The following is a 23,022-nucleotide window of genomic DNA, read 5'->3' as shown; positions in this document are numbered from 1 at the left end:
ACCATTGATCGGTGAACTCGGTGGACCGGAGCTAACTTTAGAGTGCCACTAGTAGAGGGTAGCTGCCAAAAACCATGTACAGTGTGGCGTTTTTTTTCTTTAAAAAAGGCATAGACTAACTATATTATGTCATTTTTACACAAAAAAAGCCTTACTATACAATGTTGTTTTTTTACTAAAAATTCTGGTTTGCTTTGCTTTGTAATCTGTCCTAATTTTTCCAATTTGCAGGTACAATGAAGTACTAAGTATGATCTGGGAGTGAAAAAAAGACAAAACAACAAATACTACTGCCTAATCTTGGAGAGTGGTGGCCCAGTGGGTAAGTCATCAGTTTCTCATTTCTTTGGTCTTGGGTTCAAATCCAAGTGCTTGCAAAGATTTTCCTAATATTATTCAGGTAAATGAACAAGGTAAAAGTACAAGTACTACAGCTTTCTCTCACAGGGTGGTGGCCCAGTGGTTAAGTCATCAGTCTGCCACCTCTCAGGTCCTGGGTTCAAATCCCAGTGCATGCAAAGTTTTTCCCAATATTATTCAGTTAAAAGAATAAGTTCTAATACCTAAGTGTTTAAGTGTGAATGACTTCACAAAATTGTACAGATTAAAGAGAAAAAAAATAGAATCATATTGTACAGATATGTGACCAGCACTCCTAAGGAAGTTATTATTATTATTAAAGCAATGAGGAGACATTGAACAACGCTGTACTATAAACATTTTCTGTAATGAACCTGAAACTGATGAAAGAGTCTACGATAATAAAAATCCTTGATCATTATGTAAAAAAAAAAAAAAAGAATACAGAGTTATTGTTGGGTTTCTTTTTTATTAAATTATATCTAAACCACCACCAGATAACTTGTTTTTCTTTCCTGCATAGGAAAAATGGATTTTATCATCCTGGTTATCAGGGAGTTTTAGATGTAAGTATTTTTGATTGGTATTTTTATTGATGTATAGGGAAATTCCATAGATGAGCAGCAAGATCCTCACTTTACTGTATGAACGTGGTAATTGAAAAATTACGCCACGCCACAGGAGGGCAGTAGTTGTTGGCTGCAACAACAAAAAACAGCTATTGTGCGTTTAAATTTGGCACATGCGCGGTACCTCATTCTTTCAGGAAGCCATTTCTCTTCCGGCGGTCTAGACACGTGCATCCGAACGAGGTAAGTTCTCTTGCGTTTTACGGTCATAAGTGCGTTTTATCACGCCATCGTGAGACTTATTAGTAATCGATTGAGCCCAAAACGCCGGTTAATCCGTTACTTTAATGCCAGCTTCAACACACCGTCGACAATTGAAGTTTGAGATCCTTTTCCTATCCAGATGTGTGCCGCATCTGACTAGCTATTTTAGCATTAGTGACACGACGACACTTTTCATTTGGCTTTAACCGTATTGTCCGTTTTCTGTCCATTATTCCGTCGTGTAGAAATACTTTTAATCTAATCAAACAAAGTCGAGATGTCAATGTAAGTATAGTTAGTTTGATGGTTAGATGACATCCAGTGGCACGACTTGTGTTGTATGTAAACAGATTTCACACTTAACATTATTGATGCAAAATAGTTATGTCAATTTTCTTATAACTGTTATCGCTACTGTGTATATTTAATCGCCTTATCTGTACGAAACGCCTCAATTTTTAATTGTTCTGATTTCACTCTAAACATTATTGATGCAAAAATAGTTACGTCTACTTCTAACTGTTGTTGCTACCGTGTATATTTAATCACTTTGTCTGATAAAGGGAAAAGAAAAGCACAACACGGCGCACTAACTTATTTTCATTTATTAGCTTGATCGTATATTACTAAGTTTTTTTGTCAGATTTATCAACATGAGTATAGTTAGTTTGATGGGTAGATGCTCTCCTAAATTACATCCAGTGGTACAACTAATGTTGGATGTAAAGATAGATTCCACCACGAGTGCCATTTCCAATTTGTAATTGTTCTGATTTCACACTATAAAAAATATTGATACAAAAATGGTTACGTCAACTTTCTTCTAACTGTTATTGCTACTGTGTACATTTAATCGCCTTGTCTGAAAAGGGAAAAGAATAGCACGTAGCAGTCACTAACTTATTTTCATTCATTATCTTGATTGTATATTATTAAGTTTGTTGTAAGATTTCTCCATTTTGCAACTCCCAACTAGTTTGGTTAAATCAAGTTCTCTCTTTTTAGCATCCGGATGCAGCTCTTCCAGAGTGCCCAGAACACACGCCCTCGAGGTTAAAGGAGAGGAGATTGGGCCAGATCAAGGTAAAATTAATTCAAAAGAAAACATTAAGCCTTTTTGGTGAATCTTGATTCTCTATATTAAGTTTTGTTTTCTTCTTTGTACACCTCAGGTCCATGTCACTTGCGACTTATCTGCACTTCAGAGATGACTGGCAGGCTTCTCAAAGGTTAACGTATTTGTTTTTTGCAAAGTATCCAAGTCTTCATCCAAACTAAATAAAAGCTTTAAATATTATAATCTTGTGGAACTCCATGATGTGATATCTGATCTTTATGGTGAGGTTTCACTGAACATAAGTTGGTGTTGTGACCTCTTATATAGGTAAAGTCCACAAGGATATTATTAAAGATTAGAAACTTCATTTGTTAAAGTAGATTTTTCTTAAGTCAATTTCCCAAGTACAAGACTAGTGTTTATTCTTTCTTCCAAGTGTTTACTCCCCTTGGTTTTAAAAAAAAATAAAATCCTAAATAGATATTGTTTCTCCAGCTTTATAAAAAAAATACTCTAAGTGTTAACTGCTCCAACTTTCTTTTAAAATATGGTTTATTCCTTCAGCTATTAAAAAAATGTTAAATTCCCCTTGGTTTTAAAAATATTAAATCCTAAATATATTATTTCTCCAGCTTTTAAAAAAAAAATTCTAAATGTTTATTGCTCCAACTTTTTAAAAAAGTATTTATGCCCCCAACTTTTCTTCCTACATAGATTCCACCATCTTTTTTCTTCAATTTTTTGCCTAAGTGTTTATTGCCCTTCTTTTGTTCATTTTATTTTTCTAAGTGTTTATCCCCCTATTTTTCATCATTTTTCTAAGTGTTTATTGCCCTTTTTTTGTTCATTTTTTTTCTAAGTGTTTGTCCCCCTATTTTTCATCTTTTTTTTTCTAAGTGTTTATCCCCCTATTTTTCATCATTTTTTTTTCTAAGTGTTTATTGCCCTTTTTTTGTTCATTTATTTTCTAAGTTTTTTTATTTAATTTTTCTAAGTGTTTTTTCCAAATTTAAAACATTTACTTGTAAATAAAATATTTTAACTTTGATTGTGACTTACATCTTTTGTTAAAGACAAGACACATGCATACATTTAAAAGCTTTTATTTTGAAAAACTTGAGCAAAATAAAGTAATTCCTCCAGTCACCAGCAGGAAATCCAGGAAATAAAAGCTCCAGCTTTTATTTTGAAAAAGTTTGTAGATTGGTTCCCGTTGTTGGTCCAGCATCGTAAAAAATCGAATCTTCTCCACCCCCTGGTGGAGAAGATTCGAAAACTGAAAAAGGGGGGGGTTAAGACAGTTTGTTAAAAAAGCAATGAGAAGGGCTCACCTTTTATTTTGAAAAGATGAAGTACTTCCCCCTGTCACCAGCAGGAAATCCAGAAAATAAAAGCTCCAGCTTTTATTTTGAAAAAGTTTGTAGATTGGTTCCCGTTGTTGGTCCAGCATCGTAAAAAATCGAATCTTCTCCACCCCCTGGTGGAATTCTGGAAAACAAAAAAAAAAGGGTTAAGGCACAAAGTTAGTTAAAAAAACAATGAGAAGGGCTTACCTTTTATTTTGAAAAATGTCAGACTGGTTCACATTGACCATCCAGCAGAGAAAAAAAATTAAGGCACCTGAGGCTATCTGTTCAATGGTGGAATTCTGTAAAACAAGAGAGGGTCAATATATCAAGTTTAGGACAACTTTTATTTTGAAAAATGCATAGATCAGTGCTGGCTATTACACCAACACCAATCTATGCATTTTTCAAAAAGACCTTGCATGTGAGGTTTTACCTGACTTGGGTGGAATTCTCCCAATTCAGGTTAAAACTCACGTGCAAATGGTTGAGTAAAAAATATATTCACAAGGTCTTACCTTTTATCTTGAAAAAAAAATGCATAGATCAGTGCTGGATGTTACACCAGAATTAATCTACATTTTTTTTCAAAATAAAAGGCAAGACCTTACAAATGTTTTTTAACTTAGCCATTTGCAAATGAGATTTTACCAGAATCAGGGAGTGGTGTTGTCCATCTCGACTTGGGTGGAATTCTGCAAACAAAAAAAAGGGTCAATATACAAAGTTAAGTAAAAAATGCATAGATCAGTGCTGGATGTTACACCAGAATCAATCTATGCATTTTTTAAAAATACATTCGCAAGGAAGGTTTTACCAGAAATGGGGAAATCTTTTATTTTGAAAAAAAAAAAAAAAAAACATTTGGGGCTACATACTTTTGCCTTGAGTTTTTCAATCAATCATTTAAAATCTATTCATTCTTAAAAAATAATTATCTTAAAATGCTTGTTTTTCTCTTCTTACACCAAGAAAAAAAGTTATTTTACCATACGCGAGTCAAAAATGACCCCTGCACTATGGTATAAATGCCTCACTTATATTTTGTCAAAACCACATTTAAAACTAAAAGTTAAAAGATCCAAGCCCTGAGGTCTTTAAGAAAGTTAATGGGGTAAAAGTACATGATTGTTTTTAATCCATTAAATATTAGCGGTTCCACTACATGGCAGATTTATTTAAATGCGTGAAAAGCTACTTCTATTTGCCACTATAGTATTTATTTTAAAAATTAAATTCAATATGCATAAACCTACTTTAAATTTTTCCTTTATCGCAACATGTCTGGTCTACATTAACCGTGATAATTAAGGGATTACCGTTTAGCCTAGAGGTCTTTGAGAAAGTTAAGGGGCTAAAATTATATAATTTATTTAAGTGCTCAGTGCCACTGCATGGCAGACTATTTTAAATTCAGAAAAATGTGAAACGCCACATTGAAACTCAAGCAGAGGTTACTCTTCACTTGCCACTATAGTATGTTTTTTAAATTAAATTCAGTAGGGATGACCCTAATTTAAAATTTTGCATTATAGCAGCCATGTCTTTTCTACATTAACCACGATAATCGAGGGATTACTGTTTAACCCTGAGGTCTTAAAGAAAGTTAAGGGGCTAAAATTATATTATTTATTTAAGTGCCTAGTGCCACTACATGGCATATTACTTTTTTAAAATCAGAAAAATGTGAAAAGCCACACTGAAACTCAAGCGGAAGCTACCCCACTTGCCACTACAGTATTTTTTAAATTAAATTCAATTGGGTTGACCCTACTTTACAGTTTTTCCATTTATCACGGTCCACATTAACCGCGATAATCGAGGGATTGCTGTTAATTCCTTTCGCATCCACTAATGCATTTGTGGGTGACTTATCCACAGATTTTTGCAATTAAAAACGCAAAGTCATTTAGTGATTTCATTCAAAATTTGAATGCATCATGATGAAAAACGAGCCAATTGCGCAAATCCTTGAATACTGAAAGCTGAAGTTTAAATATTAAACGGAGAAAATCGGAACTATTCAAAAAATACCCCCTTTGTTATGGCGTCGATCAGTTGATCCTTTCTGGTCGTTTCGGCCACATTCTTGATGTTTCCCAGTAGTCGGTGGTGCTCGTTGAGGGACTGAAACACACAAAGGAATGATTAGTTTTAAAACAAAGAGCGATCGGTAACGCAATGCAGCCAATTTGTTTGCAAACATTTTGCCGTCATGGCTGCATCACGCTAACGGAGCATGCTACCGTCAACGATCACTCATAAGATGAGAACCGGGGCTTCGAAATCCCCAAACGACGACATACAACATGTGCAGCAACGTCTTGTGAGAAGTTTGTCAGCCATTCTTCGTCATATTGTCAGCTCTGAGCAGCTCTGCAGTGCACGCCCGTGCAGCCGCAATCGCCATTTTGCCGTATGACATCGACTATTTGAACTCTAACCTCGGCCACGCCTATTAAACATAGACAAACACAAAATAGAAATTGTTTTCATAATAACGTGCATTAGTCAGTGTGTGTATGTAAAAGGTTATATTCCGAACTGCCTTCGGCATAGGTGTTGAAACGTTTTATCCAAGGAAATTGGGTGAAAGACTTTTTTGGACAAAATGCTTCATCCACCACTGAATACTTATACACTTAAACACTTAGGCATTTTAACTTTTTTAACTGAATATTTGGAAAATCTTTGCCTGCACTGAGAATTGAACCCAGGACAATATTAAACTGTAGTATTTGTTGCTTTGTCTCTTTTCATACCCAGATCACATTTAGTCATTTATTGTAGAACTTATTCTTTTACCTGAATAAAATTGGGAAAATTATTGCATGCACTTGGATTCAAACCCAGGACCAGAGATGTGAGAGACTGATGACTTACCCACTGATCCACCACCCTGTGAGGGAAAACAGTAGTACCTGTGAATTTATCTCATTCAGTTACCTGAATAATATTGGGAAAATCTTTGCATGCACTTAGATTCGAACCCAGGACCACAGATGTGAGAGACTGATGACTTACCCACTGATCCACCACCCTGTGAGGGAAAATAGTAGTACCTGTGAATTTATCTCATTCAGTTACCTGAATAATATTGGGAAAATCTTTGCATGCATATTTTAAAAGCCTTACTATATACTATGTCGTTTTTTCAGAGAAAAAGCCTTACTATACTATGTCATTTTTTTCAGAGAAAAAGCCTTACTATACTATGTCATTTTTAAGCCTTATTATACTAAGTCATTTTTAAGACTTTTTATACTATGTTGTTTTTTTTCAGAGAAAAAGCCTTACTATACTATGTCGTTTTTTCAGAGAAAAAGCCTTACTCTACTATGTCGTATTTTTCAGAGAAAAAGCCTTACTATACTATGTCGTTTTTTCAGAGAAAAAGCCTTACTATACTATGTCGTTTTTTTAAGAGAAAAAGCCTTACTATACTATGTCGTTTTTAAGCCTTACTTTAAGCCACCCAAATGGTGATTTCCAGACTACATGGTGTATTGATCAGGCAAAGGAGGACAGCGGGAATCGAACCCAGGTCTCCCAGATGGGAGTCCAGTGATATAGCCTCTGCATTCCTCAACATACATACATGCTTTCAAAAGAAGGCATTCTTTGATACAGTTCTTTTATTTGGGAAAAATAATTCTATGACATCTAGGAAAATCATCAAATTTGATGACAGTTATGTATTCTTTTCTCCAGGTGTCAACTGCAATTTAACCCCTAATGAGAAGAAAAGTGCTAGGGGAAAAGAGGGAGCTTTGCAATGAAACCATTGATGTCCACGATGGCCGTGGCGTCTGACATCTTAGGCGAGGGCATCAGGAAGGACAGTCGGGATGCCGAGTCACCGGAAATCTCACCTCGTGGAGGTGTTTCTTCGTTTGGATCATCACCCTCCTCCACGCCGAAGCCCACTACCTGTCCGAGTGAGAGAAAAAGATAAAAGAACGCAGGTAAGGCAAGTTGAAATGATTCCATCAAATAAATAGTTTCCATGTTAATCATGAAAAGGGAATGAAGAACTTGGGAAATTGGCCTTACGTGCACGCTGAGCTTGCGGCTGCTGGCTCCTCGGCGCTCGCGGTACCAGGTGAGCAGCTTGCCTTGACTTATCTGCCTCAAGGCCTTTATCTGAACATAGAACAAGACGTCAGTCGTTTGAACTCACTTGGAAAAAAAAGTGTGCATCACCTCTTTGTTGAGCCTGTCGAACATGTATTGCTTTGTGGCTATTTCACTCCAGTTTCTGTCCACTTCTTCACCCAGGTGTGTGTCCTCGCATTCCTTCTGCTTCAATAACGTCTTCACCTGCACAAAGCACCACTTGGCAGTCACGGGAGGCTGGCACAAGGCACAAACTACCACACAAGATACCAAGAGACGGCACTCACCTGAGCATTGAAGGACTCCTGGCTCATGGCGCTGAGCGTCTCTCCAAACCAAGTGAGGAACTCTTCGATTTTTAACTCCGCCTGCTCTGTGCTGAGAGTATGAGAATACAGTTATTTAATTTTCAGAAAATTTGTTAATCTTACAAGGAAAAAGTGCCCATTTTGTGCAATTGTTGAATTAAACATTTGACAGGAATAAATGTCGCCATAATTTAGCTTCTCCCTGAATTTTTTTTAGAAGGATAGAATTGTAACATTTTGCAAGGGGCATGTCTTCAACCTTACACCAAACCCTTAAAAAAAATGGTACTCGGACGTTTGGTCCCCTGAACGTCCGGGCGACCACCAAACGTCCGGTCACAAAAAAAAATAGTGTTTTTCATGCAACATCTTGTAAAAAGTTTCTATCTAACAGTTGCAAACGTACCTGAACTTGGAGGCCTGCGTCTGCACGGTGATGCAGAAACCAACAACACCTGAAGTGTTCCTGAAGGCAGGGTAGGCATTGTATCTGTGCAGTGACACCCCAGACAGAAAAAAAATAAAAGACTTTAAAGTTATGCCGTCTCACAAGGTTCAAAGGAATGATCAAAAGACGCACCCCAGTGTCTCTTTAGTACGAAGGAAGTGAAAACAAGGCTCCTCCATGAGCATCTGGAAAACAAAAACACAGAGCCTAAATACAACGACAGTACAAATCTTCCAATATAGCCATCAGTGGAAATAACCTTATAAAGTATAATCACATCGCTTCAAATTCATGGCTCAAGTATGATGTGTCCATAAAGGTTACTTAGAACACAAGTGCACAATTGTCTGTGCTTAGGGTCCATCAAAACAGTGCTTCCAAATTGAGCTTATCCTGAACATTGGACACTTAATTTTATAAAAGTCAACTCACCACTAAGAGCTCCACCAGCGCGTGCTCCTTCATGTCTTTGGATCCACACTGTCGTACACAAACAAGTGAACATCATTACTTCCATTGACGGCGACGGACATCCCATCCGTTACCAGCGCTGACTCGAAATATTTTTTACCTGATAGTAGACGGTGACCTGAGAGTTGGCGTCTCCCTTGTTCAAAGACTTGACTTTGCAAACGTGATGCTTCTTGGGCAGCTCCACCACGGGGAACATAACTGGTACCTCCGCCCGTAGCTTGGAGAACTGCAGTTTGCTGGAAAAGTCATGTGCCAAGAGGAAGTCAATAAAAAAATACTAATGTGATTATTATGGAGCCCACTTACTCAATCACGTAGTGTAGAAAGCCTTGAGATTCCTACAGAGACAAAATGAGTGGGAAGGAACTGTTTCTTAATGACATTTTTTTTAATAAAGGTAAAATGTGTGTGTTTTTTTTTCCAGTCTGTTTTAGTCACGGATGATTTCGGGTGGGTGCTTTGACTCACGTACGTGGCTGCTGAAGTTGCCCTGCACCAGACCCTCGGCGTACAGCTCAGCCTTCAGCCGGCGGCAAAAGTCCATCAGCTGGTCAGGGCTGAGGCCGGCCACCAGCACCTGGTGCATCTCCACCACGGAGAAACGTCCACGTTCCAGGATCAGCAAGCGCACGTCCCTGACACGGGAAGAGGAGACGGTCTGAGACATGTTGAGCCACCAGAGAGCGGCAGAGGACTGAGCCTGGGAAGCACGCACTTGTTAAGCTTGCTGGGTTTGATGAGGAAGTTAAAGTAGGTTTTTTTCAACTGCTCCACGAACATGTTGAAGACCTCCGGGGGGGCCGTGAAGTCCGCCAAGTGGTCGATGATCAGACGGAACAGCAGCTACGCAGGAAGGCAGATGGACATAGTCAACTCACTGACGGCACCTCACTGGTCGTGTTAAAAATATTCTTTTTTTAAATTTTAATATTTATCTAGAATGATAGTTTCATTGTGCAATGATTTTAGGATTTGCAATAAATACATTTATTTTGTCATTCAACATAATACTTTGTAAAAGCATGTCTTTTTTTAATGCATTAAAATGATCATGTTTTAATACCAACTGTGTGTTTGTGAAGCCCAATTTAGTGCACTATAAATGGAATTGATCCAGGTTCTGGTCCCAAAAACGCATTCCATAAAACATGGCCTTTTGAAAGGAAGCAATGAATCGCTTGCTGCTCACTCACCGGCAGTTTGTGGTGAAATCCTTTAACCTTGATCACCAACCCGTGCTCCGCCGCCACCAGTTTATACTCCAGCAGGGCGGCTTCGGCCTCGTAGGCTGGCTCGGCCAAGTTGTGCTCCAGGATGTTGACCAGAAGGTCAAAAAGCACTGCGCTGCCATGCAACCAAACACAAGAGAGGCATACAAGTCAACTTATACCAATTTCCCGTATTTTATATGTTTTTTTGGTCATTTCAAATTGTATACACCGTATAACAACTTGTACTGGGTGAGGAAAAGTATGTTTTTTGTAAAACCGATGTCATCTTCCCCATTTCGGCTCTAATCCGGTTTGTCAGTGGTAACAGACAAAAACGTCATCAATCACTTACGTCTTTTCACTATATAAATATATTTTTAAAAATGATTAATAGCAGAAAAAAAATCGAGAAGTAGTATAGTCACCATAATCGAGGGATTACTGTATGCCGCATAGCATTTGTACGGTTTATTATCACTAAGGGGAGCAATTGGTCGAGGTTGACAGGTGTGGAAAGGTGACTGTGAAAATGTCCTCAAGACGGTCAGAGGGATGGCACTTACTTCTTAGCAGACTGCTGGATTACAGGAGAGATGAGGTGAAATAGGATGTAAGCTGCCGGGAGGAGATAAAAAACCAACTGTCACTGGAATCCTCCATGTTTCTCCCCCCAAAAGTGAATGAATGGGGGAAAAGTTACCTTTGTGCGTTTTGAATTTGTTGTCCTTCTTGTACCACAGGCAGCCTCTGTCGCTGGCTGCCATACGCACGGGGAATTCACTGTCAGGGCAGTCGGAAGGCTTCAGGGTGAAGTTAGTGGCTAAAAAGAGGGAAAGAAAATCCATCATATCATTGTATTTGATCAAGTTTCATGGCGCTCCGGTGGGAAGAGTTTACTGTTCATTTATGCTATTTGGATTTTCAGCAACACGAGGCAGGAAAGCTACTTTATCGTGTTGACTTTTTACGAGACGCCGCATATGTAAAACGGAGCTCGTTTCGTAAAACATCCGCAGTTTTACGGTCAAAGAAATGGCGAAAGACAAAAAAAACATAATTATGCTGCAATTATATTGGAGAGAAAGAAGACACGGATGGAAATGAATGCTAATATGCTCCCTGTGGGAAGCATAAATTCCTGCACTGGCATCCAGACTATGGCTCACGGGCCAACTGCGGCTCTTTCAGGTGAGATGTCTCCCTCTTCCCATTACGTACCGATGAACCTGTTCTCCCCAGGAAGGAAAAGCTGGTCACTCTGCTCCAAATTCCCCATCCACTGCCTCATCCATTCCGGCTTGATATCTGTGAGGGGGAAAAGGTAGAAATCTCAGTCACATTTAACTTGCATTGAAATAAATAAATAAAAATGTCATCTGCAGGCTACTTTAGTCCATTTTTCACAAGGTAGAAGGGGTAGGGTGGGAAGGGCTTATTGTTTTGTAATCACAATGAAATGTCATTGAAGCGACAGAGATAAATGGCTCGAGTGCTTCTAGAGTGGTGTGTGTTTGTGTGTGTGGGGTGTGGGGGGTGTGGGGGTCTTGAATTTGCGGTCATGAGTGTTGAAACAACAACAACACACGCGCATACGCTTACCTTCCACGCTGTATTGTGTTCCAAACCACTTCTCCCGGAGGGGACAGCGGCCCTCGTGTTCTGGTGACAACAGCATCAGGTTGGCTTTCTCAGGGGTGAGCAGTGCCAGTGCTGAACCAATCACCTGCAAGCATGCAGACATACACACACACACACACACAGGGAACAAACAAACATTTGTTTCTGTCATTGTGTTGCTTTATGCAGGAAGTAAAAAAATGGCAAGTGTAAAGCTTCCATTTGACTTTACATGCACAAAAAAAGGTCAAGACGTCGTCAACTGTGTTTAAACTGGAAGTGAATAGTTATGGGATAATGCCATTGGCGGACTAATACGTTTAAACTATTTGGAATGGGAAGAATGAAGTGAAAAATGAAAATAAATGTTGCCAGATTTGGGCATTTTAAGTCAATGAATTTCAGTGCAAGGTGCGATGAAGAATTGCCGCAAGTGGCAGAGCAAATTTAGTTCTCTTTTGCATCAAAATGTGAAAGTAAGACTAATGAGGAAGATGTCACATCCAAGATGAATGAAACTAAGGCAAAGCGGGTCACCTCGCGATTAAAGTCAAACATCAGCTGGTTTCCTGTCAAAAAGTCCTTTTTGGGGAACAGCTGCATGTTGACGCAGGTGTCCACCACATACTCCACAAGGTCGCTCTGAGGGGAAAAAAAACCCCCAAAACAAACAGTAATTAGACACAGTTGAATCACATCAGGAGCCAGTGGCAAAATGTCACACGTTCCCACCTCTTCCTGATAGCGAAACTTGTTTTCCTCTATCTTCTGTATCTCTTCGTATATCCTGAGCGTGTGATAAGACAGACATTTATAGGAGCAAAGTCCAAATGATTCTCACTAAACAAAGACAGGCAGGCTTAGCGTATTTTCTGCACTATTAGGACGCAACTAAAATACATCCATTTTCTAAAAAGCCTCGCAGTGCGCCTTATATATGGAAAAGTATTGGTTAATCATTGTATGAAATTCCCTTTAGCACAGCTACATCTACTTGATGGATCATACAACTAACCACTACTACCATCACTACAACTCCCGCTCCATCTATGTGGATGTAGAACACAATCCCCTGCTACTACTACCACCACTCCTACTACCACCACTCCTACTACCACCACTCCTACTACCACCACTCCTACTACCACCACTCCTACTACCACCACTCCTACTACCACCACTCCTACTACCACCACTCACTCCTACTACCACCACTCCTACTACCACCACTCCTACTACCACCACTCCTACTACCACCACTAGCACTACTACCACTACTACTACCACTACGAGTACCACAACTACCACTACGACTACCACAACTACCACTACGACCACCACATCTACCACTACGACTACCACAACTACCACCACAACTACCACTACGACTACCACAACTACCACAACTACCACTACGACTACCACAACTACCACTGCGACTACAACAACTACCACAACTACCACTGCGACTATCACTACCACAACTACAATTGCGACTATCACTACCACAACCACCACTACCACTACTACAACTACCACTACTACCACTATTACCACTACTACAACTACCACTATTACCACTACTTCCACCACTACGTCTGATAATCCAGTGCGCTTTATATATGTAACAAATTTGAAGGTCCACATTAATGTGGACAATACAGTATATAAACTACAGAAAAAAAATGTGACGGTATCGCTGGTTGCTAGAAATAGGTGAAAAATAAGTAAAAAAAATTGTTAGCCCTGTGCGTCTAAACTAATCTTTTTTTATATTGTTAACGGCAATAGATGTCCTTCCTATCCATTGGCCAATGGAACCCATTCATTACAACATGCGTCTCAGTTTTGATAATGGGGCCGGCAATAGGTTAGTACGTTGATTTCTGGGCATTCCAGGGTCACTTTCTATTGAGTGAATTTACTCATTAAAAGTACAAGTTTTGGTTCCATTTGCAAAACTTTTGCAAACAGACCACAATATGTGTAAATAGCTACCTTTTGTCAGGTCCATGAATCTGCAGCATCTTGATATACTGGAAAACAAGGTGGCTCACCTGCAGAATTCCAAATGAAAACACAAATTATTTCAGAATGTCAGGCATTTTACCTTAAAAAAAATAAGCCTTCACTGCTGATTATCTCAATTCCAGCGTAACAGGTGAATCACAAATGATTAAAAGATTATGGTAACAGGATTGCATGCATGTTGCAGCACAGAATAAATAAAAATACATCTTTTCCTTTTTTTACCAATGTAAGCTTTTGCAGTAACACAGGCCAAGGTGAGGACGGCTGGCGTCAACGAACCAATCAAAATGGATTGGAGGCCTTCAAATGTCAACAGCACTTAAAACGTGCATATTCAACGTCAGCCACCAGAGCGGAAATGGATTTGACGTCCATCGCCGCCAATGGAAGCTAAATAAGCCAAGACAGGCCATTTGCTTCACGGCTCCCTGCTTAGCCAGTGTTACCGTGGAAACGGATAGCACTCCACTTTTCCCTTGAATGACCCCGTTTCTGCTATCATTGAGACAAATACGCCAGCAAGGGTTTTTGGTTGTCATGGGACCACAATAGTCCAAAGATGGCGACGTACGCACGCACGCACGCGCTCACCTGGCAGAAGTTCCGGAAACCTTCGGCGGTGAGCGTGATGGAGATGGAGAAGATGGAGTAGGTGGCGTTCTGGTCAAAGCCGCTTTCGCTGTTGCCTCCCTGCAAGTCCAGAGCCCAGCACCTGCATTTGCACACGTCGGGCTAATACAGTGCGACCACTGTTTTAACACGTTTTGGGACACTTTCAATTCAGTGGTTGCCATCGACGGCACCAAACGTCCAATTTATTTGGTGTGGAAGACCCGCTCAATCGAAATAGAGGTCGATAAACGGCCAATTTATTTCAACCGAGAGAATTGGCTGTGAATACTAGTAATTAATTGGTAAATATTGTAAAAGTATGATATAAAAAAGCAAAGAATTGATAATAAAAAGGTGTTCAATAAAATATATGTATATTTTTTAATTGCCATTAATATTTACTTGCCCTTTAAAGGTTTCAAAGATGTTCTTTGTTGTAAATATGTTTCGAAATACAAAATACAGGTAGGAAAAAGAAGTAAAAATGTATTGCTATTCGAGGCAGTCGCCACTTAACACAGCTAAGCACTCGACAAATATCGAGTACTCGCTGTCGTCATTCGTCAAGCGCGGGAAACAAAAGCGTCGGGAACATTCTATGCGTACCGGCACGAGTGAGTCTGTTTATTGGAGGGCCATTTTATATTGCCAGATAAATGAAAGAGTTTTCTTTTTTTTTGTTCCCGTTTTTCTCCCCCATGCGTGCGAATGGCTCGGCCACTTTGGCGACAAGAGGTTGAAAAGCTCTTGTCGGCCGGGCTGCGTCCACCGCTAAATTGAAGACCTTTAAATTGGGTTTCATCTGGAGGGCTCTCACAAGAGGGGAAAAAGCCAAGAGACACTACTCACTTCCTCCTGAGGACTGACAGGATACTTCCTGGACCTTCGTTGTTAATCAGCCAGGATATGTAGTAAAGTGGTTTTACTCTGGAAAAAGAAAACATTGGAGTTGATGTATTGTAGACCATCATATATATTTTTTTATCAATAAAGTGAGGATAATACAATTACTGGATTGGACTCTAGATTTAGTTAGAAAACTAGTGACCAGTGTTTATGAAGGAAAAAGAACACATTAATTGGTGTACAATTATTATAAATTAAAATCACTAAACAAACAAGAAAAAAGACCCACCTGTAGTGCTTCTCTTGAGGGGGGAGTGCCCAGGTGATATTTAGCGCATGCACATTCTGGACGGGGACAACTGCAAAGCACACAAAATCCACATTTAATATAATATAAGTGTTTCCTGAGCAAATCAGAAATTCTAACATTTTAATATTCCCAGATAAAAGTCATAATATTCCCAGAGAAAAGTCGTAATATTGTGAGATTAAAGATGCAAAATTGCATGAATTAAGACATATACATATATATGTGTACTGTAATATTACAAGATTAAAATTGTAATATAGCCAGAATTGTGTCATACATTATAATGTTACGAGATTAAAGTTGTTTTGGAAATTGTTGCACAGTGAAGAATTAAATATTGAAATACTTTTTGTGTTTATATGATTTATTTGATTGATGGATGTTGATTACATTTTAGTCAGTTTAACTTAAGTGTTAATCTAGGCAATCTAGCTTTTAAAATGGTAGTGTGCCTTGAAATAGGTTTACCAACGATACCAAGAAGAAGTCCAAACCCAAATATTGAGACAGGCCACTTACCCCTGTATAGTTTGTGGAAAGAGGGTGTGTCAAAAGGTTCCAGCATGTCAGAGAAGTCTGGCTTTGGGAGGCCACTGCAAACACAAATGTGGAACAACAACATGGTATAGAAATACACCAGAGAAAAATAAAAGTCATATATCGATAATGAAAGAAAAATACTTGTTGGGTAAATTGCTGAAGATCTCTCGGACCCACTTCTCCAGCGTGTCCAGTTTTTCTGTAAGAAGACGATGATTGCAACGGTTAAAACTACAAAGAATATCTTGGTAATTTGAAGACTAAGATTACCAAGATTGTAGCTGCAAAATGACCAAAAAATGGAGTTCTATTGACCCATGACAAAGAAGCTGCCATGTTGTGTAAATATAAACAGAATACAATTGTGTACAATAGATTAATTTATTCCAGTTTTCCTTAAAAGTGTCACAGGGGTACTGGAGCCTATCCCAGCCACCAAACTCTATTCCCATGACTTTTAAAACTCTCCCAGTTCAAATGATTGGACTATCTATCGCTGACAACGCAACATTTAAACTGCCGGATGAAGTTTGACACAGCAAAATACGTCCTCTGATTTCTTTTGAGTTAAATGACAACGACGTCACAACATTTCTTTTTCTTTTTCTTCTGTTTTGCCTCCTGAGAATGGTTTCATTTCTCTCGATAGTAAATAAGAGTCCCTATCTTGACAGATAAGAAGTAAATAAGCGATTGCGCTTGGTAAACGTCAAACAGGCGTGTAAACAACTACTGTAAATGTTTTTTTTTTTTTTAAATCATTACTAGAGCGGTTGGAAAAGTCACAAATCTCCAGCTAAAAGGGTTTTTATTTTTATTTTTGTACTGGATTATTATAAACATTGTCAAGCTATTGAAGCTATTGCTTTGGTTCTTCATTTCATCTGTGGGCGAAGGAAAAGGACAGAGTTGAAGTTAATCTCCGATAGTCTGGAGATGAGAGAGATTATTCCAACCAATCCGGCAAAGAGGGTGATTTAGGAGTCGCATTTTTTTCCTTTTTTTTTTTTTGTACAAATGCCGCCACGAGCCATCATCGGACTCCTACACAGCTGTTAATGAGCCGCCTGATATTTCCTGCGAGAAGGCGCCAAGACCCGACAATGACATCACCGGCATGAAGGCGGCGACCCGAGGCGAGCTGCGAATAATTAGCCACGCTCGGCCAGAAACGGACGCGTGGAGCGGCTCCTCATTAGAGCTTTGCGGCTTCATTACCAGTCAATTAATCAACGGATTGCTCGTTAAAGAGTTCTGTCAATCTGCTCGCCGGCGGGCTGTTGACTGACGATCCACGTGCATCACTTTCATCATATCAAACGAGTTTGACCAAGATCTAACCTTGGAAAGACATTATTAAAGAGGATTTTGCCACCATCGTTAAGAAAAGAAAATGCACGCCAAAATATACATCTGAATATCAGATTAATTGGTGAATTCTCCATACTTGAAACTAAATTATGGCGATGCTTTGAATTGGACTGCTTAGGCTGCTCTATTTGTATTTTTCAGACTATTATGAACAACTTTCATTTGAATTATTTATTATTATATTTATTATTAATTTGAATGTGTTACTGTACGACACTTGTCATCTGTTCTTTAGCCTTTAACATTGTAATTATTTTTACAATTTTTCATAAGTCATCATTAATATTATTGTATAATTGATCGGTTTTTCTAAACGAGAATAAATATACCAAATCAAGCACTTTACTAGAGTAGTATAATACAGTTCTGCTCCAACTAATTAGGTTTCAGGTCATGAAATACAAACAATCATGCATAATGCGCACCTAATTACAATTACTGCAAGGCACCATTTTTTGGGGGTTGTATCTTTGAACTTAATAGTTGAGTTAATGAAAAATAAAATAATCGGCCAAAAAACAGTCAAAACTAGTACTATGCATCACCTTTGGATTGGACAGCCAAGGTCATGTAATGTGCAGAGTAGTATCTCTTCCAGAATGCTCGAAGTCGGCTGTAGACGTCGATTTTCTTGTTGTTGGGTTCTTGTTTCAGAGTCAGTGCATTCCCTGGTGGGGCAAAAAAAAACCCCAAACTCATTAAATTATGACTGTGCGAGGAAAAGTTTGGTTTGACGGCTGTTGGACTCACCCCAGTCAAACTTGGTCATGGGGTGTCCCGGTTTGGCCAGACTGCCAAACAGCATGGCTTTCCTGTTGGAGTCGGACGGCTTGGCCTGTTGATATTCTGATGGGCGGCAGTGAGAATCGCTCAAGATGGCGGTTGGAGGAAGGTGGGCGGAGTGGACTCACCGCTGTCAAGGATCTCCACCTCCCTGTCTATGGCTTCCCGGATGAGCAGGGGGCAGATGAAAAACTGAGCCCACCTTCAATTGAGGGCGTAGCAAATTAGAATTGGTTGTATTGATTTCATGAAATTGCAGGCGGGCTAAATTCTTCCATCATTTGATTGCAAAAGTCATTTGGTACTCATTTTGTCAACTTCTGCAGTCTATTAAAAAAAAAAATTCAATGAGGGATGTCCAAATTAGGGCTCGTGGGCCAACCATAGGCCCAGTTTTTAGTTGGCTGTGGCAAAAAGATATAAAAATATATATTTTTTAACTCCACACAAGAAGCTTGAATTCAGCCTAGCTAGTCACCAATGAAGCAAAATGTGTAGAATTTCAGTATATTCTTTTACATAAATATAATGAATCCAATGTGAAAAATTGAGTTAACTTGATTGTCTTTTTCTTGACAATTTCTTTTGCTGAATCTAAGCATTTTGTCTTTGTTTCGCGTAAAAATAAATGCATATATTTTGCAATGTTTCCACAACAAAATGGTCCAAAGCACAAACATGCTTTGTATGTAACACATGCTTTAGGTGAAATGCAATGATTGCAAATACTTGACATGTATCATTATCATAATGCGATTTCTAAAGGCAAGAAAAGCTTCTCTTCACCTATCGAGCGCCTCTTTGAAGCATTTCCTCTCCACGCTAAACAGGAAGAAGGTCATCTCGCAGTCGGTGGAGGCGTTGCTGCCGCCGCCGTGCTTCTTGAGAAAGGCCTCAAAGTCGTTTTCCCTTGGGTACTTCTCGCTCCCCAAGAACACCACTGGGGGTAGCGTGGGAGAACAAAGAACAAAGCGTGTTGGCCGCCATAACCGACAATGTCAAAGATAAGCTGCCGCCTCGCCCGGCTTTTGTTCGGGACGGGCGGCGGAGGGGTGGGGAAAAAAAAATGAGCAGCCGGTTCCAGTCGGCACCCGAAAGCCACTTCTAAATACGGCCGTAAACATCCGCCGGCGGCTTTTATGGCGAGCAGGATTTCGGATTGATTTGGGAGATTTACGACGTGTGTTGCTTATGGCAATTTGGATGGGAAGACGTTCAATCAAATTTGAAGGTGGATGATGAAATTGAGGATTTTGAGGAATGCTTCAAGATAGGAGCAGTCTCTTTTTCAAGTACCAAAAACGCTGCAAAAAAGGGCCTGTTCATTGTCACATATATATATAATTAGTAATGCTCGAGGAAGTGTCAACACTGTCACCATATTTTCAATTCACAGGTGAGTCATATGTGGCTTCCGAGCCATATGCAACCATCAATAAAGCCACATAGGGCTCCCGAGCCAAAAGTTCCATCATGAAATTGACCCCGACACTCTAAATGATCAATTATCATCACTTTGTTGTTACATCCTCAAACAAAAGTGGAACAAAATGGTCTTTTACTCAGTAATTAAGGTTGAAGTAACTTCTAGAGGATGTTTAACAAGGGTTACCTTGCCCCCCCCCCCACCCCCTGTTCTCTATTACTCCAATCCTATCTCAAGCCACAACACGTATGGAGAGTGTCACACTCAAATTTAATCGGTGACGGGTGAGCATGTTAAGAGACGGCAGCAAATTAACCTTCCAGTGCTAGCGCCAACCCTCTCCATCCTTTCACTGTAATTACTGTAATTACTCACTGTGTTCCAGAAAGTGGGCAAGGCCGGGGAGGTCAGCGGGATCACTGAAGCTGCCCACTCCGACACACATGGCGGCCGCCGACTAATACACACACACACACACAAATTGAATCACATTAGACAATAGGACCCATTGGGAAACATAGAATCACCTGTGCCAAAATTAATATCTAAGAATTTTTAATTAACATGGCTATCAGAAAGTATTTTTGCTTTGTTTTGTAAAGTTTACCTGCTTTACTGCATTCCCTCCATTCCTCCTCCTCTCCCAGTCGTAGTCCTCATCGCCAGCTTCTTCCGACTCTTCCTCTGTTTCATCGTCGGAGTGGTCTTCCTCCTCTTCTTCTCCACCTTCTTCTTCTTCCTCTTCCTCCTCCTCCTCCTGCTCCTCCTCGTCCTCCTCTGGTACAGCCAGGCTGCCGCAGTCCGAGATGAGCAGAGCGCGCAACCCATTGTCCAGCGCAACGTACCTGCAGAGTGGACCGACAGAGACTAATTGAGGCTACTTATATCTGTCCTCCCATCCCATAATACATCGAACCGGGCCTCCATCGGGTCGCCAGGTGTGCCGAGATGTATGAAATAAATGACTCGTCTCAAATAGATGCACGGGTGGAGGAAAAATGAAGGGTTGTGGAGTCACTTGGCTCGCTTGTAACTACTTTTAAAATGACATCTAAGCACCGTGTCGAGGTCGACCTTTTAATCACACTGCATTGTCTATGGAGCAGATGTGGCAGCTGTAAAGCTGACATCTAACACTGGTCAAAAACAACAGTGCTTGCAAAGTCATTATAGCGCGGGTGAGATCATTTATCAAAACGGCTACTTAATCCAGACACACACAAAAAAGTGATCTTTCACATTAGTATTAGGAAGCCGTCATCTGATTTTCTAAGAGTTTGGCTTCATCAAGTTGAACTCAAATCAATTGGATCTATACCCTGCTAAGAAATACAGCATGCTGGTTTCTGTACCAGCAAAACCATTAATAACAGACACTAAACTGTGCTGGACTGCCAAGAAGTTAATTCATTGTTGTTGTTGTTTTTTTAAATGGGTGAACCACGTTTGTTTTGTGTGTTGACTTATTACACGCCCCATTTGATTTTATAGGGATTTTAGTGGCCATTCTATTGAATTGATTTAAGAAATAGCAGCACTGCAGTGTTAATATAATATGATTAAAATGGATGATAGTGATAACTATGTTTTTTTAATTATAGTGATTATGTATTATATTTATAATATTTTATCATAAATTATCATTTTTAAATTATAAATAAATGTTATACATTTTAATTATAGGGATATATAATAAGGATATATAATATATATTTTTATTATATTTTATTGTATTTAATATACATATTTATAAATTTTTATTATAAATTATAATCTCTAAATAAATACATTTTACTAATTTGAATTATACAGATATAGAATTATAAGGATATATATATAAGGATAAATTTTTATTATTTTTATTATATTTATAATTTTTTATTATAAATTTTTATAATTTTTAAATGATAAATAAATACATTTAATTAATTATAATTATAAGGAAAAGCAATATATTGGTAAGCACTATTTTAGAATGCTAGGCCTCATTCAGACAACCCATGCAATCCAACACATCCAAATTTGGACAGCGAAATTAACATACATTTTTTTTCCAAAATGAGATTTAAACCTGAAGATATGCGACTCATCCCCATCCCATGGTGACTTCAATGTGTACCTTTGTGAGTCTTACCTGTACTGTTTGTTATCACTTGGCGATTTAATGATGTCCAGGTCTCCTTGGTTGCCCTCCAAGGCATCCCCGCGCTCCTCCCAGGGCCCAACTTGTGAGCTCAGAGAGTCCGGCGCCAACGGCGGGTTTTGGGATTTGCCATCGCGGGGCATGGCGAGGACTTTTCTCCCCTCGTCGTTTCTCTTTTACGGGCAGCCGAGAGCGAGCGTAGACGAGCGGACGGCGCGCTGTCGGCGGTGATGTCCTCCTCCTGCTCGTCCGCGCGGCGTGTCAGCCGGGAGGCAGCGGTGATGAGAGTGCGTGTGCCACAAACCACACTGAGGAGAAAAGGATGCTGAGGCCAAACACACACAAATACACACACAATGACATATACACGAAAACACACAGGCAGGCAGCAGCACTGCCACAATGCATCTATTCACACACACGCGCTGGAACTTTCGCCTATTCAGCTCTGTGTCAAATAAAAGAGGGGGATGAAAAGTGTACCCCCTGCGAATATCTTGTTTTCAAGTCGCACGCAAACGCGACACGTGGGGTCGCCAACGGAACTCGCTCAACTAATGTCAACAAGTTTCACCGCTCTATTCAGGATAATGGTTTAAAATGGTTAACATTGGAAGATGTTTGACTCAGAAGTGGTAGGGGGTCTCTTGCCAGGTATGATTGGCTGAAATCTTCAAAAAGTTATGTTGGGGTGTGGAGTTGGAAATTTAGAGTATTTTTTTATTTCTCAAATCTATTTAAATCATGTTGAGTGTTAAAAATGAGTTCACACTAGTACTTTTGTCCTCATACTTTTAAAGGTTGAATATTTTTCACCTCTTTCAAGCAGAAAAATATTTTCAAATGATATTTTGAACAATTTATACTCTGAAATTACATTTAAAGTACATTTCAAACTTAGAAAATAGGAGACTCCGATATAAATTGAATAAGGAACTAAAAAGTGACTTCCTCATTCTCACATTTTGGGTTATTGTCATTGTTACTTCATTAGAATAAATTCATTTTTGGACCAAATTAACTTCAAATAATATTCTATAAAGTTCTGAGTTCCTCTTTCTTCTACAACCACAAAAAGTTGCCTTTCCAGCAAATTAACCTCTGCCAAATTTCAACTTGGTTTTGTCGCAAAAGGAATGAATTTTTTCCCCTTCCAAGTTAACGTTGGCCTAAATTGAATTCCGAATGGA

General features: G+C 39.3%; 1 protein-coding gene and 2 long non-coding RNA genes across 4 annotated transcripts; 1 reads left to right on the top strand and 2 right to left on the bottom strand.

Moving 5' to 3' along the window:
- The first annotated feature begins 1,120 nt into the window (after positions 1 to 1,120).
- Positions 1,121 to 2,493, top strand: LOC144206902 (uncharacterized). Its single transcript, XR_013328466.1, has 3 exons — positions 1,121 to 1,172; positions 2,199 to 2,276; positions 2,366 to 2,493. It is a non-coding gene; the product is annotated as an uncharacterized LOC144206902 (long non-coding RNA).
- Positions 2,494 to 3,337: 844 nt separating this feature from the next.
- LOC144206901 (uncharacterized) lies at positions 3,338 to 6,015 on the bottom strand. Of its 2 annotated transcripts, none has more exons than XR_013328464.1 (6): positions 5,903 to 6,015; positions 5,631 to 5,723; positions 4,248 to 4,291; positions 3,804 to 3,898; positions 3,582 to 3,738; positions 3,338 to 3,526 (listed from the first exon to the last, which is right to left on the bottom strand). It is a non-coding gene; the product is annotated as an uncharacterized LOC144206901 (long non-coding RNA). The 2 variants fall into 2 exon arrangements; XR_013328465.1 differs by having other exon boundaries at positions 3,338 to 3,505.
- Positions 6,016 to 7,213: 1,198 nt separating this feature from the next.
- Positions 7,214 to 22,201, bottom strand: LOC144206876 (nardilysin-like). Its single transcript, XM_077732081.1, has 31 exons — positions 21,824 to 22,201; positions 20,297 to 20,534; positions 20,065 to 20,146; positions 19,050 to 19,203; positions 18,392 to 18,465; positions 18,231 to 18,326; positions 18,026 to 18,148; positions 16,251 to 16,308; positions 16,089 to 16,162; positions 15,549 to 15,618; positions 15,263 to 15,340; positions 14,393 to 14,513; positions 13,769 to 13,827; positions 12,503 to 12,557; positions 12,308 to 12,412; positions 11,753 to 11,876; positions 11,372 to 11,458; positions 10,854 to 10,973; positions 10,717 to 10,768; positions 10,136 to 10,286; positions 9,658 to 9,785; positions 9,415 to 9,577; positions 9,249 to 9,280; positions 9,040 to 9,178; positions 8,901 to 8,948; positions 8,601 to 8,653; positions 8,427 to 8,510; positions 8,000 to 8,090; positions 7,800 to 7,916; positions 7,650 to 7,739; positions 7,214 to 7,526 (listed from the first exon to the last, which is right to left on the bottom strand). The coding sequence occupies exons 1-31, from the start codon at positions 21,973 to 21,975 to the stop codon at positions 7,347 to 7,349; spliced, it is 3,198 nt and encodes a 1,065-aa protein (XP_077588207.1). The 5' UTR covers positions 21,976 to 22,201; the 3' UTR covers positions 7,214 to 7,346.
- Between the last annotated feature and the right edge of the window lie 821 nt (positions 22,202 to 23,022).

This window comes from Stigmatopora nigra, chromosome 13 (assembly GCF_051989575.1).
Source record: "Stigmatopora nigra isolate UIUO_SnigA chromosome 13, RoL_Snig_1.1, whole genome shotgun sequence".
Classification (NCBI taxonomy): domain Eukaryota; kingdom Metazoa; phylum Chordata; class Actinopteri; order Syngnathiformes; family Syngnathidae; genus Stigmatopora; species Stigmatopora nigra.
Note: the sequence above shows the minus strand (reverse complement) of the source record. Positions and strands in the feature narration are given on the sequence as shown.